The sequence below is a fragment of the Ischnura elegans genome, chromosome 7 (assembly GCF_921293095.1).
Source record: "Ischnura elegans chromosome 7, ioIscEleg1.1, whole genome shotgun sequence".
Lineage (NCBI taxonomy): Eukaryota > Metazoa > Arthropoda > Insecta > Odonata > Coenagrionidae > Ischnura > Ischnura elegans.
The window spans coordinates 69,341,400-69,359,536 of NC_060252.1; the positions used below are offsets into that span (position 1 = coordinate 69,341,400).

The 18,137-nt window shown below is 37.2% G+C and overlaps 1 protein-coding gene across 3 annotated transcripts; it reads left to right on the forward strand.

The window, feature by feature from the left end:
- Nucleotides 1-17,729, forward strand: LOC124162173. 3 transcript variants are annotated; one of them, XM_046538599.1, is made up of 7 exons: nucleotides 16-203; nucleotides 308-405; nucleotides 4,890-5,028; nucleotides 5,429-6,185; nucleotides 10,020-10,199; nucleotides 11,141-11,800; nucleotides 13,095-17,729. In XM_046538599.1, exons 4-7 carry the CDS (start codon nucleotides 5,616-5,618, stop codon nucleotides 13,734-13,736), a joined length of 2,052 nt encoding a protein of 683 aa, XP_046394555.1. In that variant the 5' UTR covers nucleotides 16-203; nucleotides 308-405; nucleotides 4,890-5,028; nucleotides 5,429-5,615; the 3' UTR covers nucleotides 13,737-17,729. The 3 variants fall into 3 exon arrangements, with proteins under 3 accessions (XP_046394557.1, XP_046394555.1, XP_046394556.1); XM_046538600.1 differs by having other exon boundaries at nucleotides 19-207; XM_046538601.1 differs by lacking the exon at nucleotides 308-405 and having other exon boundaries at nucleotides 1-85.
- Nucleotides 17,730-18,137: the final 408 nt, after the last annotated feature.

The following is an 18,137-nucleotide window of genomic DNA, read 5'->3' on the forward strand; positions in this document are numbered from 1 at the left end:
TCCCTTTAGCGCGTTAGTTGCGTTACTGCGGAAAGGGAATGGTGGAATGGTAATGGCACGTGGGATGTTTCTGACGGACGTTTTGGTGGGTTTGCGTCTTGAATTGTATGTTGTGCTTATTATTATTTTTCGATCGAGGGAAGGCCCAGTAGTTGATTCTGAAGCCTTTTGACTTTCGTTTGGAAGAGAAAACAGGATATCTTGTAGGTATCGAAACAAATGAACATGATGAAGGTTCTGTTTTGTTTAATTTGGAGTGAATTTGGCGTTGAGATGAAAATGAATAAATTCTGACGTACATTTCCAGTTTTTACCAAAGGCAGCAGCTTTGTTTTACGAATATAGTTGGCGGACGCCTTGACAAACACCGGATACACCTTAATCAACACAGTTCAGGAATTAAATGTGAGTGAAAAAATCACTGTAAACATAAACAGTTAATTACATGCATTTTGTCTTGGGGATTTGGGCGCTTGTGTTTTTGAAACAGTTTAAGATATTCCTGTTTGACGGAAGAATCGGTCATATACTTTTTTTGCGAAGGTAGTACTCGTTTGAACAATTTGCTCTCGGCAGTGCTGTATGGTGCTTTAAAATCTTACTCTGGAAGTGTGATGAAAGGTCTTATCCATGGTACTTCTCGCTCACGGTGACCATAGTTTTTATGCTTGTTTCGAAGTGTGAGGGACCGTATTTATTTGAAATGTATGTTGCATTATTGTCCTCAGAGGAGTACTTCATGCATCATGTTAGTTACCTTTAGCATCTTCCTCAGAATCCGTAGTTCTATCCCGTTAAGCACCATGCCTTATATCATGCTATCACGGATGAGAACAAAAAATTGTGGGAAAATTTTCCTCCTGTATTTAAACATTATTCTCCTTTCATCGGATAAACTCATTATTCCAATAACCAACGTAATTCGATTTTAACAACTTCGTCAACGGTAAAATAGTTCTTGGAGTCCCAAGAACTATTTTACCATTAATTAAACAAGGTCAAGATAAGAAAACAATTAATTAACTTCATCAACTACACAACTCATCAATAGCAACCGTATATGTAGTCAATATTTAAAATGGTTTGCCCATGACCACGCACTGCCTCAAGATTAACATTTGATTAAATCCAAACTGTAAAGCATTTCATAAAATTATGACTCACCCAATGGTTTTCACAGTTATTAAGCGAATGGGTTAGTCGTTGAAACATATCCCAAATGTATTAATCCTTCCTCCATTTTCTGTTTAAAAAAGTTGCTTTCCACCTCCCTATGTTTTAATCGTTTATAATTTGGATTCTGTACATGTTTTGTGGAAATATCATTATATTAAAATATCGTTACACTTCGAAAGATATCTTAATCATTTAATAATTCAACTAAGCAGCCAGTCTCAGCTGTTGCACCACTCACAGGCACAAAACCAGCATAAGTTTAATATAAACGACTCTTACCACTTCTTAGATTTACAAATCATAGTACTATTATAGATTTTAAACAAGTATCCCAATGTGGATGTTTTTTAATTGAAATTCCTAAGCATCATTCTTGTGTCCTAAATTATTCAACTTCTTTTGAAATCATAGATTTAGGTAATAATATTGTTTACCTAGGAATTTCACTTGTAATGGCCTGTTTACACGGTACATTAACACGTATGGGTTAATGTTTGAATGGCAGAATGAATGCCAAAATGCACCGTGTAACCACCCAACTTTTGCGAATGCATGCACAGAAAATAGAACCTGTTCTAATTTGGTTCATGCATTCGTACATGTTCCGTTCCGGTCCACAAAAATCATTCACGCCAATAGACATAAACTCTTACGTGTTAATGTATCGTGTAAACAGGCCTTAAAACATTCAGACTTTATTTCTGAGAATCAGTCGAAATACCAGAAGAGTGCCATGAAAAAAATTATGATGGACAGTAATAAAGCCTGTGATACATTTATGAACATGCAAATTTGAAACTTGAAGATAATGAAAAGTGTTGGCTTGTCAGTAATTGGTTCATTGATGTATGCAACAGTAGGAAGTACTTAGACCTGACTTACTGTTCATCTATTTGCATAGGTTGGATGATTACACAGTGCATTTGGGTGTTCCTTCTTGCATCCATACATCTTGATATGAATTTGTATTAGCTAATGTACTGTGTAAACAGGCCTTAAGAAATCAATAACGGTATATGTTAATAGTTTGGGTTTGTCAAATGTTAGTATCAAGGGAGGGTGTTGATATTGGAAAACCTAACATTTTTAATAGTAAGATAAGTAGGTCACCTTCCCATTGTAGCATCCCACTTTCATGTTTCCAATACCAATAGGGGACTTTACTTCATCAAACAAAACGAAAGGCATTGATTGCGATTCGTTACTCACCATTATTGTAAGAATAATATACTAATTATTTGGTTTTAGAAACCCTAGTTTAGATGAATTTTAATGGTCAATTTTAACCATGTTTGAAAAAGGCCAGATTGGCACCCATACGATGCCAATCCACGTGACGTCACAGGGACCTAGTTTCTATAAGAGTAGATAGGAGTTTTACATCATCTGAGATTACCGATGCATGCATGATGCACAGAGCTCAGGGAAACATCTTAATAATCACCTATTATAATTGCCTAAGGTCAGAAAGTTTCCTTCGCTTGATAGGGTATTAATAATCCTTATTTAAGCCCAGTGCTACCTGCTAGCAGGGTACTCTTCGCTACCACCATGCTTGACAGCAAGCAGCCTGCATCGTTGCGCCGTTCATAGCCTCGCACCCAGGTGGTCTTACACAGCAGCAGCCAGGCGTCACACAGGCTTTTCCCAACATTCATACTTAGCCATCGCATTTTCGTGCACTTGAAAACTTTCACTTTTCATTTAATTGTGGAAAATAGATATCATCATTTAAAAATCTAAAAGCATGAAATACGTACTCCAGGAGTAATAATCTCTCGATTTAGGCAGTAAAAAAATAATAGGAAACCACCCTATTGCTTCCATGCACATTGCATTTTTGCTGCTGCAATCTCTCTTGAATTTTACAGTTCAATACAATCCTTAAAATGTTCTTTAGAATTTACGTAATGATTAGAGCATCCTGAATCTATGCACCAATCTTTTTTTTTGTATTGCCTTTCTTCACTATTTCCTACTCTGTCTCTGATCAAATGGCATTAAAAAACTACATAATCATGGGATGGACCTACTTCTTCTCCATGACTTTGGCCTCTACTGGAATGTCTACCTCTTCTGCTTCCATTTATTATTCGCATCCTCTTTCTTGATTGATTCTTGGTTTTAACCATATCCACAGGGCACTCCAATTCCATCAATTTCATAATATCCAAATTCTCCTTGACCGCATCCTAGGTTTTGTCAATATCCACGGGTCGGTTCAATTTCATATCCACATCCTCTTTGGTCATATCCTTGGTCTTGTCTATCATCAAATCTGTGTTCTTGTCTAAATTCTTGGCCTCGTCCTGGTGTAGCATTGTAATTATGATTTCTTCCTCGATTTTTTTGCTGATATTTCTTTTATCGAGGTTTTCCACTAAAGAAACAAGTATGTATGTAAATGCTTCTCTGAATACTGATTCTTCTTGTCCTAGATTTTCTTGTTTCAATTAACTTTTTTTCGTCTACCAATAGTTTATCCTTTACAAAACTAGCAGTTAGTGTGCTACATGTCATTAAAGCTGTTGTGGTGGTAAAATATTTTTTGAATAGAAAGGAAGGGCATCCATCAACTAAAAACAGACAACCCATTAAGAACTTTGGTGAGTCAAAAATGGACTTCAAGCACAAAAACATTCATGTATTACATGCAATAAAATCAAGAGTCAAGAAGCAAAGCGAAAAAGGAGAGAAATACAGTAAGGGTATGTATAGTGCGAAGTATGATATAGTGCACTTTTTTTTCCTCTGTTTTATCAGAACCAGCTTCTTGCAACTTAGTAAATGTTTCACTGACCCAATTGTGATATGTTCTAATAATTTCCTTTCATCTTACCCTTACCCTATCTCTCTTGATTTTATTGCATGTAATACATGAATTTTTTTGCGCTTGAAGTCCCTTTTTGACTCACCAAAGGCTCCAAAGTTCTTAATGGGTTATCTGTTTTTAGTCGATGGATTCCCTTCCTTTCCACTCATATGGCATTATCTCTGGATTTGGCCGCAGTTGACTGGGGACACTCCTTAACAAAATGACAAACTTGCTCCCATCAAAAATAGTTTGTCTCTATGTTTAGTGTTTTCAACCTTTTAGTTATGCTTTCTTCCTGGGATTTTATCAAATTTCATTTGTTTTTGTTCATTTAGCTCTTCAATTCTTGGTTTCTCTTCTCACATTCATCTTTTTCTCTTTCCCATATTGTTTCCTTTAATAACATCCAGTGCTGTAGTTGGAAAAAAAATTTAGGTGGTACTCACCAAAAATTCCAACAGCTGAAGATGTATTATATTTCCGGCTGCAAAGGTATTTTAACCAGTACGCTTATAATGAGTTTGGATTTTAGGGGGTATGCCGCACATGTGTTGGACGTATGACTGTGCTCTATGGCCACAACCTGTCAACAGTTACAATTGTTAGGTAGCTTTGATAATACACAACACATACATGATGCCATATTTAGTTAGCCTCAGTTATACAAGGCATAGCATATACATGAGTACCAGTCTCAACCCAAAAACTCACATGGAACAAAACATAAAAAGAACGAAAATACTCTTTTTGTGATTGGACAATTCTTAGGAGTCGACCAAACAACAGGGCCATCAATAATTTCATGACAACTTTTTTAAGAAATAAATATTCTGACGGTATGTCTAGCATAGATTTTTTACCTTTTCGGTGAACCTATTCTTTTTCTATTTTCCCATAGATATTTGTCGGTGATAGGCTACCGGATTACATTTGCCGTGAGTGCCATGGAAAGTTGCTGGAAATCCTCACATTCAAGGTCATGAGAAAAGAAAAATGGAAAAGCTGCCCTTGATGCTCTGAGGACAAGGTTCAGCGGGGTGAGTGCTGTTTTAGAATTTTTGTATCTAAAGGCCTGTTTACACGGTGCATTAACACGTACCAGTTGATGTCTAAATGTATGAACGCAAGAATAAATGCCAAAATGTACCGTGTAACCACCAAACTTGTGCGAATGCATGCACAGTAAATAGAACCTGTTCTAATTTGGTTCATGCATTTGTACATGTTCCATTCCGGTCCACAAAAATCATTCATGCAAACAGACATTAACTCATATGTGTTAATGTATTGTGTAAACAGGCCTTAGGAATGGATTTTTTTGTGTGGCAGTACCTTTGGTAGCTCTCAGGTCCTGCTATGCTGTGGGTATTTGATGTGGACAATTGGAAGGAGATTGGGGCCATGGTTTTAATAAAAGTGTCCTTTTGTTATTGCCAGTGGGAAGACGAGAAATTCCAGCCTTGCATATGTCTCGCAAGATGATGAAGAGGTTGGGAAATTATGCAAAATAAGTGGCCTGTGGGAATCAAATAAGTGCCAGTATACTATCCAATAAAGATTCGTATCCCAAAAACTTCGCAAATTCTTCTATCCATTCAAGTTTTGTCCATAGTGTAAACTCAAAATGTTATCCTGTGAATCATCTGGAGCTCGGAGTGCCAGGAAAGACAAGGAAAAGGATATGCTTAAAGGAAGGCGAATTATAGATGTTGCCATGTGGTTCAAACAAATAGTGATGTTGGAAAAGCACAGTGTTTTGGGCTGCAAATTTTCTGACTTTGAGGTTATCTCCGAGAGATTTGAAGGGCTTAGATCTGGATTTGCTGTTAAGTGCAAAAAGTGCAATTGTCAATCGGTGGTGTGGACTGATGACCCAGCCCTTGCAAGAGAGTGTAAAGATATTAACTCGGACGCAGTAGCAGGCATTATTGCCATTGGCGCAGGTCATACCGAATTAGAGGTGTTATGCGAAAATTTAAAAATGCAATGCATGACAGGCCAATTATTTAGTAAGCGAAAGAGCCGCCTTGTTGATGCGTCATCTGGATCAAATATTTTAACCAAGGAAAGTGCATCTTTGAATGGGAGGCAGTTAGGGCAAGGTTCTGCAGTGCACTCAGCCAGTAAAGGGCAAATACCACCTGTGATTGAGAGGAGTAGCAGATTTCATCTCAGAAATGAATCAATGATTCCGGTAAGTGTTACATTATTTTTTATTGATTCGCCTCATTTACTGAAATAATTGGCATTAGTGTTAACTATTAAATGTACGCTTCTCTCTTGTTTCTCCATGTTGTCCTAACATATGGCTGTGACATCTGTTGACACACAATGCTTAGTTGGTAGCCATTTTTACAACTCTTATTTGGTCATTCAACCATTAGGTTGGTATAGGAATGGACCAATCTAAAGTCTCACTCTTTTTTGTGGTTAACGGCTGTGAAATAATCACACCATTTCTGTGGACTCCTTTAATGGAAATGAACTTTCATATGTATTAGATGAGATGTGACATCTCAAACAAAAGACAAATGATGTAGGTAATGAGTATTTGACTTCGCGTTTTTATAGTCTCCAGTATGAAAGTGAAACAAACTCAAAATTTGCATTTTTACATGGGATTAAACACAGAGCTGATAAATCATCACCTTGAGAGTTTTAAGGAGAAGACCGAAAGCTGGTGTAGAACTTGAGTGTCTAAGAGTGAGAATCTTGAGTGTCTGAGGGTGAAGAAAAATTTGTAGCAGGAAGTTTTTGTTGATAAATCCATATTTTTTTAATTATTCACAATTGATAACTAGAATTTTGATGAAATAAATCATTGACGCCGGGAAAACCTGAAATAAATCATGTTAGCAAATGGTTTTTCCCAAAAACCTAAAAAAATTGTGTCATTAAAAAAAGTAATGCACAAGAGGTTAGTGTATAAAAAAAGGAGGACTGAGAGATGATTAAATTAAAAAAGAAGAACTTTGTGCTTTCACATTAATATTTATTCACGACCATGGTTTCAACGTTAGACGTCATCATCAGGTGTGGCCGTGAATAAATATTAATGTGAAAGCACAAAGTTCTTCTTTTATAATTTAATTATGAATCGCTTTCACCAAGTTACGCCTCAAACAATCAATTTTGACTGAGAGATGGTTGACTGAAGGAAACTTTTTTTATGAATACTTGATTTGATGTATTCAGTGTCAACTAATGAAAAAAGATTTTTTGTGGGATTAATGACTGTACATAATGCTTTTTAAGTGAGCAATGATAAAGGTCAATTATCAAGGTGTATTTTTAAAGGTTTACATTCAAGGACTTAACGTGTGAAAAGCTTCAATAACTGGACTATTTGCCTTTAAGTTTAAGGTCTGTTGTTTGAATCTCAGTTTAGTTTTTCTTATGAAAATTATTGTGGATTTGCCTCACACATATTACTTGCATTGCCATAGTATGAAGCATATTTTTGGTACACATGTAGTTTTGCCTGTTGTTTTTATGGGTACCCATAGAAACTAGAACTTTTCTTTTGAAGGCCAAAAAAGGATGAATATTGATTGATTTGAAATGATTTTTTTATCATGCAAAAAATAATAGGGTAGTTTCCTTCATCAAAGAAAACGAAAGGCATTGATTGTGATTCGTTACCCACCATTAGTGTATTCATAATACACAAATTATTTGGTTTTTGAAATACCGGTTTAGACGAATGGCAAGGGTCAAATTTTATCCTCATTTGAAAAAGGCCAGATTGGCGCCCATGCGATTCCACTCCAGGTGACGTCACAGGGACCTAGTTTCTACACGAGAGGATAGGAGTTATACATCGTCTGAGGTTACCAATGCATGCATGAGGCACAGAGCTCAGGGAAACATGTCTTAATAATCACCTATTAAAACTGGCTAAGGTCGGAAAGTTTTCTTCGTTTAATAAGGTATTAATAAACCTTTTTTAAGCCAAGCGCTACCAGCCAGCAAGGTACTCAGCTACCCGCTAGCATCCTGTGTCCTATCAGCGCTCAGAGCCTCGATCAAGGTCACCTCACAAGGCGGGAGGGGGAACCAGAAATGCATCGCACGGACTTTTTCCCATCATTCCTACTTACGCGTCGCGTTTTCACGCGCTTGAAAATTTTCACTTTTCATTTAATCGCGAAAAATAGATATCGTCATTTAAAAATCTATAAGCGTGAAATACGTACTCCAGGAGTAATAATCTTTCGATTTAGGCATTAAAAAAATAATAGGAAACCACCCTATTGCCTCTATGGTTTTGTGCTGTTCAGTTGCTTGGCTGACCATGTATTTTATTCATTGTCATTTTTTTGCTGTACTCCGTTCATTAAGAGTTCATATTCGTAAAGATCTGGAAGTGTTTTCTGATTGAAACCCCGAAATCCTTTGTTTGGTATTGGGGAGAGAATTTAGATTTGCAGTGGATTACTTTTTATAAAATTCTCAAGCATTAGAGATAGATAAAGTACAGCAGACTCCCAGTTATCCAGCTGCGGTTTATCTGGGTTGCGGATTATCCGTGCATGATTTTCACTTTCGCTCAATTTTTTTTCCGCTATCTTTTTAAAAAAAATCTGATGAAAAATCATCGGAATTACGGCATTAATTCTAGGATACACTGGGCTTATTATTTGCGTTAGAATCCCCTTCGTAAAACGGAAGCGATCACGCATTAGTTGCATTCACGGGAGGACCACATTCCCGTTTTCCAAGCCTTGTAGTGCGTGACCGCGGTCCTTGATCACGGATACACGTCGCACAGCAGTTGCAACCCGGCAACTTGTGCGAGACGCGACTACGTGGCATGGTGCCTGACAGTGTAGTTACCGACGTCGAGCAGTGGTTTTGAAGCATTCGTGTAAACCACTTTTCTGTATCCATGATCGCACAGCCAGGGATGTGTGGTTTTCGAAACTAGGCCTTACATGGAGCATTAATAATACTAGTTGTTAGTCCTCTCGGGCTCGATCGGGCAAATTTGGCAGGGATTTGGGAAAGGAAAGTCCAGAGATGTTGGTAAAGTACCGTTTATTCCTCGTTACATTGCACTTCCATCGTGACCGCCCACCCGAGTTCCCCTCCGCTCCTCCTTCACCTTACTTTTATCCCCAGTCAGCCGTTTGTCGTAATTCGGCAAACGGCGTTGCATTCGCATTCCTCCGGGAAAGGTGGATGGCACAAAGGGTGGGGAGGGGGCATCTGTGCGAGGGAGGGGGAGCCGTTGCTGCAATTCGGCAATCGGACTTCGTTGCACATTCCTCTAGTGTGAGGAAAGGAAAAAGGTAGATGGGGCAAGAAGGGAGGGAGGTGACGAGGCATGAATGCTGACATGGGGACTTACATAGTCAACCGTGTTATCGCCGCTAAAAAGATAACAAAGTGGCGAAGAAAGCTCTCATCAAGTCCGGAAAGAACTCTTATAACAGAATAATTGCATAAATAACAAGATATTGTATGTTTTAGCTAAATCATGAACATTCAAGATATTCCAGTGAAAGTTTGGGTTGTTCGTGTTTTCTGATTATTCGTGCCGTCTCTCCCCATCATTAGCCCGGATAATCAGGAGTGTACTGTATCAAGTTTCTAATTTTAATGAAGGCATTGATAATGCATGCTAAAAATATGTTTCATTTAACTGCTGATGTATTTTGGGATGAAACATAGTGGTTTAATTATCCTGACAATTGTAAAATGCCTAAATTATGTAATGAATTGTACCCTATTAGCCATTGTAAAAGAAAATGAAGCAAGCAATTTCTCACTGTTGCTGTGGCAGTCAAAGTTACCTGGCATCACACATATCATGACAATTTTTATGTAAGAACTCTAGCCTCGTAGGCAAAAAAGAATAATGTTAAGTGAAAATGAAAATCTTCATTTGAGTGTTGTCATTCTTTGTGGTGTTAATGTTTTAAGTGGAATTAAGGTAATTAGTACTACCTTGAACTGATCATTTTATGATAGCCATCATCATCATCTGTGATTATTATCGTTAACCATTTCCTTTGTTCATCACTAGGACTCGAATGTTCCCGCAGTGGCAGAGCCCGTTCAAGTTTTTGTAGATGTGCCCACAGCTCCTATTGTTTCACCGGACTCTGCCCATGAGGAAGTAGATCCATTTATGGATGTGGAGAAGCCATTGGATCCCCCTTGGGAGAAGAGAGTACATGCTAGAGAAATGGACCAAGAAGGACAGGTTGGTACATTGATTAGTTCTGTTCAATCTGGAATGCTTTGCTGTGAGAATACCATGTTTTATATCAGCTCCGGGGGTGCAGCGAATTAAGGCTATGGGGTGCAACTAATACTGGGTGTTTGCGTGCATGGAGTATCCATGCCAGGGTAAGCAGGAGGTGCGGGGGCCCTCCCACAGAAAATTTTTCATATAAATGGTTCAAAATCGTGATTTTTACGGCTTTCTGAGGGATATTTAATTAATCCTTACCTTATTCTAAGGTATGATGCATTCTGGGAAACATTGAAAAAGAAAATGACTGCAAACCATTTTCCCTCTATCTGTATATGGTTGTGAAAGTGGATGGTATAAACTCACTCATTGAGTTCGGAGACATCTCCATTGACGTTATAGTGAAAGGCTGGGACATGTTGCTCATAATCATTTTTGAAATCTTCAAAAGTGGTACATAATAATTATAATTTCTTCTGCTTTGTGTAATTTAAAGTCTAAAACAATTTTAAATAGTGCAGAGAAACAGTTAGCATGTTTAGTTCTCAAGTTGTCTCCCTGAGAATAAATTTCTTCTCAGATTCAGCTGTGCGTGGGTAATCCTAATTTTTTTATATTCATTCAATAGTGGAAAGCATGAGTATCAGAAGCTTTTAAGGTTGCTGTGAACTTTATTTCCATTGTTTGAGATGATGCTTTTAAAATATGAAGTAGTATGGCAATGTAAATGTCAATGTAATTAATGAGTCATTAGAACCTAGTATTGGGCTTGGTTTAAGATACTTAAGGATTGGAATTACAGATTCAGAATTCAGATTACATGAAAATAATTTTGGATTTGTATCTTACTAATTCAGTGTTTAGCCACCTGTGAGTTCTAGTTGTTTTGTGCAATAAAAGTCTTTGCCAGTTCAAAGAGTGTAACAAATCCTTTTTTCCTTATTTTTTAGGATGGTTTAAGCCTTGAAGGATGTAATAACCAGCTAGGTGAAGTTGTGGCATTCTCCTTGCAAAGTGATATTGTCATTTCTAATGAAGGAGGGGATGAGAAGCCCGCTCTTGGTTCAAAAGTTTTCTGCTGTAGTGTGGACAATTGCCATGGCATATTTGATAGCTTGGGTGATTTAAACCAGCATCAAAGTTTGCACCATTCTTTAATAAGAAGTCATCAGCCTGAATCTGTTGGGGCATGGCACAAAGGAGAAGAAGGGTTTGAAGAAAAAGAATCTGAAATGGTTTTGCCAAATGTGAGTGGTATTGGAGTAGTGCGAAGTGGGAGTGTGGGGTTTGATGTCCTGCCTAAGTCAAGCAAGGGGGAGGCGAGTGAGGTTGGAACTATGGGTGATCAGGGAACTGCAACCCTGTCAGATGAAAAAATTACAGTCAAGGTAGATGAGGGCAGCAATCATTCCTTGGATAGTAAGGCAGTCGTTCTCTCTAGCAGTGTGTCTGGTGGTCATGCGGTATCCAGGTTTGGTGTGAAAGAGGAATGTGCTGATGAGGATGAAGATATCATTTGTGTGGAAAGCAAGGTTTTGTGCAAGCATTGCCCTGTGACTTTCAATGATGATGCATCATTGAAAAAGCATGTTTCTGAGGCACATATGGTGGTAAGGGATCATTTGTTCTTATATACTAATTATTACTAAACCTGAATATTAACTCTTGTCTTTATTTTTCACCCAAAACTCCTGAAGTTTGTCCCTATTGCTAGTATATATTTGGAGTCTGAACAGTCTTAATTTTAACATTTTTTATTAAACCTAGAGACATATTTCAATATTTATTTAAAAGATGTATGCAATCAAGTTGATTAGTATGAAGATTGAAGTCCCAAGATGAGGAGTTTATAAAATAAAATATGAATGGATGTGGCTGCATTCCATTGCCCTATCCTGTTATTACTGGACAGTTTCATTTGCATATCTTCAAAATATGCAATATCTTGCGACATGAAATCCCACTCTCATCTGTTCCATTGTTTCCCCACACTAGAATTTGTCTCTTCCCTCTATGCACCATTTTCTCTTGTCCATTCATCCTAACCTGAGATACATTCTGACTGTGGAGCATAATTTTCTTCTCTCTCTCCCACTCCTATCTTCTCATATCCAATCCATCCATAGTGGTACATAACTATCCTTTTCTATCTCTTTTTTCAGGTCCTTAATATCTTATCATGAAGGTTAAAACCTTTTAGTTAATTTAACTTATACACCATACATAAAGCATTTTCAATATTATGTTCTACTCATTCCTTTTTTCCATCATCTTCTTCGGTGAAGGAATGTGTGTGAAATGTGGGCTTTTTGATAACAATCATTCGTGGTTCATTGAATACTAAGATTTTTGCTGAATTTTCCACAGGTGTATCTTGTGGTTAGGCCTTTGTTTCAATGATCAATTTTCCATTAAGACTCTGATTTACATCAATAAGTAGGTTTCACCCAGTGGAGTTTACAGTTTGAATATAAACCAAAAATGCTTTATTTACTTTTTATGACCTTGAGGGAAATTGCTGATATTGCACTACATGAGAGACTTGGCAATAAGCACAATGGGATACATTAAGTCCCTCACTTATGGTTGAGATACATGCTTACAATGTGCTGCATAAATTAAAATGATGCTTAATTGAACAAGATTGCCATGACCATATACACACATTCAATTATTTGCTGTTATTTCTGTTTGTTTTTTGCCTCCTTCGTTAAAAAAAAACTGTTTACTGCCTTTTCTTAAGATCATGAAAGTGATGTCGTTAGGGTAGGAGCCAATTGAGTATAAATTAAATCTTGTGGAATCATGCAATTTAAAAAAATCATGTATGAGCATTCCACATAGGATCACCATAATCTTTCTGCTAGGGTTAATTAATATTTTACATTGATATTTTGTTTGTAGGGTGGTGGATTAAGTATTGAGCTGGCATCTAGAGCTCCTGGAAAAGTGCCTGTTGAGGCTGGGTTTCAAGGAAAGATATCTCTTGCTCGTGACTTATTTGAAAAATGCAGTTCCTTGGCCAGTGTGTGGCATCCCAGCGTGGAGGTGACATCGCAAGTAAATAAAGATGGCCTACGGATTGCCACAACTGACTGTATCAACAGTGTCCCTGGTGAAAGAGGTAATAATCCTGGTCAATCAAGCCTTCCCTTTCATCCATCCATGTTTCCAAGGAATTTAGATGGGGAGGCTGAAGCAGATCATGGATTGGTTTTAAAATGTGATGTGTGCAATAAACTTTATGAGGTTTCGGAGAGTGTCATGCATGAGGTGACCAGTAAAGGTGGAGCTCGTGTGTGCCTAATGTGTGAGAATAAGGCCAAGCAACAAAATTGCCTGAATGCTCAAGGGAAGAATCCTCGGCGTTACCAGTGCGTGGTGTGTGGACAGGCGTATGCAATGAGATGTACCTTGAAGCGTCACGAGAGGGTTCACACTGGAGAGCGTCCTTTTGTTTGTGGCGTTTGTGGTCGAACTTATACTAGGAAGGAATATCTCAAGGATCATATGAAGAATCATACTATACACGAAGGAACTAGTTGATCTAGGATATCGTTGCCTCTGGTTTCGGCCTGAAGTAATATTGTTGGTTGGTTAATTTTTTTCGTCTTATAGAAAAGAAATTGATTTATTAGGGATAACACCCCTATTTGTTGATCAAATAGCAGAAATGAAAATCAGTTAATGATAACTTAAATTTGGGAATGAACCCATATGTATCATATGACTGACATCTTTTCAAAGTTGTCATTGGAATGTGGTTGCTTCTCTTACTTGATGACCTTGCTCTTTTTGGTTGGAGTAAGTAAAGTACTATGCAGGGTGAAAGAGGCTTAGAATATCCGATTTGTTGTCCAAAATTATGTAATTATACTTGCATAAGGTGTAATAACTTCCTAATCAACTTGTTTAGGGTGGCATAGTACATTTAATGCTGTGCCAAAGTACTGAAGACAATAGTTTCAAGGTCATTCAGTCAAAAGCCATTGTTTCACCTCTATCTGGTAACCTGTAAGACTAATTACCCTGTCAGAATACTAAATAATTATTTATAGTGTTGAGGGAGGTGTTCAAAGTAAAAGAAGAGTCATTGGTATGATCCCCAGTCTTAGTGAACTTGTCCTGTGGCAGTCAAGTTGGACAGGTATAGGGCAAACCTCTTTCTTACAATTCTGTTTGAAGTTTTTGATGGTTCTTAAGGTGCTATGACTTAATGTTAAGTGTTTTGTTAATACCTAATGGTGTTGCCTGGAAGAGTATTTTTATATCATAATTATCAATGCATGTTTGGGCTAAAAGCTGGATTGCACTACAGAAAGATGGTGACTGATGGCTGTCGATATAAAGATGAAATATATGGTTTAGGTGCCAGCCCTCAGAGCATGGTTTTCTTTTTGTGGCAGACCTTAGGTTTGAGCATGAAGCATTCATAATTTAAGCTATTTGGGCAGCTGGTGATGAACTCATAGTTGCTCGGCGGCGGTATTTATTTGTATACATTTCTAATACATACTACATGAGTCTCTGTTGCTGCCATACAATTTGTAGGTTTCCCGAGGTTTTTTTATGATTCCAAAGGGCAAAAGTTGCATATGCACCATCTTTGCTTGCTGCTGTGGGGATAGGTGAGGATGGAGATCATTTCAAATTACTCTTGTAGTGCAGGGACTTTCCTGATTTACCTTTGAAATATGAACTTATATATTCTTTATACATAGAATATATTCTTTTCTGGCAGCATAATTCAACAATTACATGTACATTGGATGGTAATCATCATTGGTCGGCTATAGTAAAATTGGCTTGGAGCAGCTGTTCTCTCAGTTATTCCATTATTTTACATTTTCATGACTTATTTAGTGCATAATGCTGTTCACGTTATTATAGCAGTGTTTAATTTTCTGCTTTCTTTGCAATATGGAACTAGTCACACACGAAAATAAATTATATTAAACCATTGGAACCTGATTATATTATGTTCCCAGGGGTGCCAGAGACTATTTTATTGAGGAAAGCCTAGTTGTTTTTTGTGCTTATTAAAACTTAGAAAATAACTCCACATTTATTAAGCTTATCTGCCTACATTAAATGGAGGACAGAATATACTAAAGCAGGCTTTTTAGTTATTTTTAATCGAATGTTTATGCAGTCATTTAGTGGCAGTGTTAAAGGAGAAAGGGTACAATCTTACGTGAGACTTAGAATATAAATACAGAATGCTCAAATGTGGGGGCTTGCTCTAAATGATTGCATTTAGCTGCATTTTTCTGAGTGGTCAGTTGGTTATATCGTCGTAATAATTCTAGCTTAAAGCACCAAATCAATGGTGCTGTGCATGACACTAATTTTTTCCACCCTGTTGATCATTGTCTGTTTTCTTTATTATGGTGACCAGTTAGTGCAGTGACACTTTTTTGCTGTCTCATGAAATCACGCTGCCCACTTGTTCAGTCCGAAAAGTTCATGTATGAGGGGGGACCCAAAAATAATCAGGTGGAAATCGCTGCCCATGCCGCTCTTATATTTTGGGCTTCTCCCACTAGATGGGGGTTATTTCATTATTTCTGAGTCAGTATGCAACACGATGTGGCTTTAGACGGTTGTAGTGAGCCCCTGTGACAGTTAACATTCGTGATTTTTGATCTCGTTGAAATCGTTGATATTGAAGTACAGCGTGCAGTGTTGAAAATTTGTTCTCTGCTTGGTAAAGGTTAGTCGGACTTGAGTTTTTGGTAAAAAATTGCACGACACTGCTTTCTCACCCACCCTACTCACCAGATTTTGTGCCTTGTGATTTCCTTTAGTTCCCCCGGATGAAAATTGTAATTAAAGGGAAATGTTTTGATCACATTACGGTGGTGAAAATGGAATCAAAGGTGGTCCTTCAAAGGCATCAGAAACGACGAGTACCATAGGTGTTTCGCACTGTGGAGAAAATGTTTTAACCAATTTATCAGTTTACATGGAGAGCATTTCGAAGGTGACTAGCATTGGTTGCACAAAAAATTAAATTTTGAATATTTTAAAAATTGTGACTGGTTATTTTTGGGTCCCCCTTTGTAAGGTGGTTGAAATCATCTAATATGTACTAGTTGTGTCAATGTCTCTTCCACTGGAGAGGTAGTAATGGTACAGAAAAGTATGAGTTGGATAATCCAGTGCAAATGGTGGTTTATGGAGAAAATATTTAGAATTATGTTTTTTAATCTGTTAGCAGCTCCTTTAAATAACTTCCTACGGAATGCTCAAGGAAAAACCCAGTTATTTGTTTTTAGAATTTTTCAAATATATTTAAATTGTTGTGAACTAAGCAGTCTGTATGCTCAGTATGCTTATTTATTATTTATTGAACTTGTATCTCATTCAGCCAGTGGTGCAACCTGAAATTTGGTTGGCGAATGACTGAGGGCTTTGTAGGGGAATGCCAAAGCTCACCACAAACTAAGTTGAATGCTGGTGTATTCAAGGTTGGGGGCCATTTCCTTGGGACACCTTGCAACAGAGGTATTTTTTGTGAAAGGATGTCCACATATGTAGCTTTGATTTGACCCTAGATCCTATTGTCAATTGTCCAGCCCTCCGTCCTCGTTGCCACTTGGAGGTAATAATGTTATCAGTTCTGTTATTAGCAATGGTAGCCATTTTGTATTGCTGTTAATTCTTATATTCAGATCAAGCTTTTGAAAAGTCTTTCTTTGATAGCGATAATGGCTGCTATTTTTTTCTCTGGTGGCCAGAGAAAAGATGCATTTGTATTCAAAAGATATTTTGTCTTGATGGTATTTTTAGAAGAGAGACCAAAAATAGTACATTCCAAATTGCACTTTTCATGTATTTGTTTGAAATTACATCCAAACTTATATTTTTCTCCGATATCAACCAATTGTTTAATTGGTATGCTTATAGTTTGCATTTTTGGGTTCCTTGGTAATTTTGCTGTCTAGTCAGAGAACAACATACTCATTAAAATCATATTTTGCTAGTGTTACTCTGTTAATGTTATGGTTTGGCAGTTTTTCTTTGTGTATCCTTTGGAAGGCGAGGATAGCATACAAATTGTTCCTTCCAAATGATTTGTTAAGCCTGTTTCAATTTTCTTTGTGAATGTTGAATCTGCTATGTTATGGAGTGGTGATTCTGTGCAGGACTCTTTGATATGTAAATTGTAATTGGAAGCAGCTTATGCAATATTTTGGAATAAATTGTCTGACACTTAATAAATGGATATTGTAGGCCCTTTCGCTTCCAAAGTTTGAATTTAATATGACATTTAATACATGCATACTGTTATTTTTTTCATTTTATCTATGAATGGGAGAACTTCATTTGTATTTTTATGTTTTCCACAGTTGATTATTCAAGTGAACTTGATCATTTATGAAGAGGTATAGGTGGATATTGATTGTAATGATATGTTGCCTTGAAACATCTGTGACAATGAAGTGATGATTCTGAATTTGTGGATGTGAATCTTGAAAAAAAGTAGGAGTTAAATGTTGATTTATTATGAAAAAATACAACGTTTGAAAAACTTAACCTAGAAGTGAATTATTATTTCAACAAATTTTCTGTAAATATTTTTGAGCATTTTGAATTCTCACATTTGAATTTGATTAATCCATTTGAATTCTGAATGCCCATCTAATCTGTTTTGAACCCCTGCGGGAAGGGGGCTTGAGAATACTCCCGCAGTATCCCTGCTTGTCGTATGAGGCGACTAAAAGGGTCGAGAGAACTAAGGAAAAATTAATTTTTTTCACTTTCTTTAACATCAGTATTTTGCTGTTTGTTCTGACGCCTGTGCTGGGATGTATAAACTATAGTTAGAGCAGGAGTCGAGTGTCTGCCTCATAACTCATGGTTGTGATAGGGAATTGGGGAAAATGACAATTACCTCTGAAGTATTTATTGTCCGGAATAAAATACAAGTTTCTTCTAACTAAA

Coding starts and splice junctions, on each gene's coding strand:
- LOC124162173 (XM_046538601.1), top strand. CDS start 5,616: ATGTTATCCTGTGAATCATCTGGAGCTCGGAGTGCCAGGAAAGACAAG. Junction 6,186..10,019: donor GAAATGAATCAATGATTCCG/GTAAGTGTTACA, acceptor GTTCATCACTAG/GACTCGAATGTTCCCGCAGT. Junction 10,200..11,140: donor AAATGGACCAAGAAGGACAG/GTTGGTACATTG, acceptor CTTATTTTTTAG/GATGGTTTAAGCCTTGAAGG.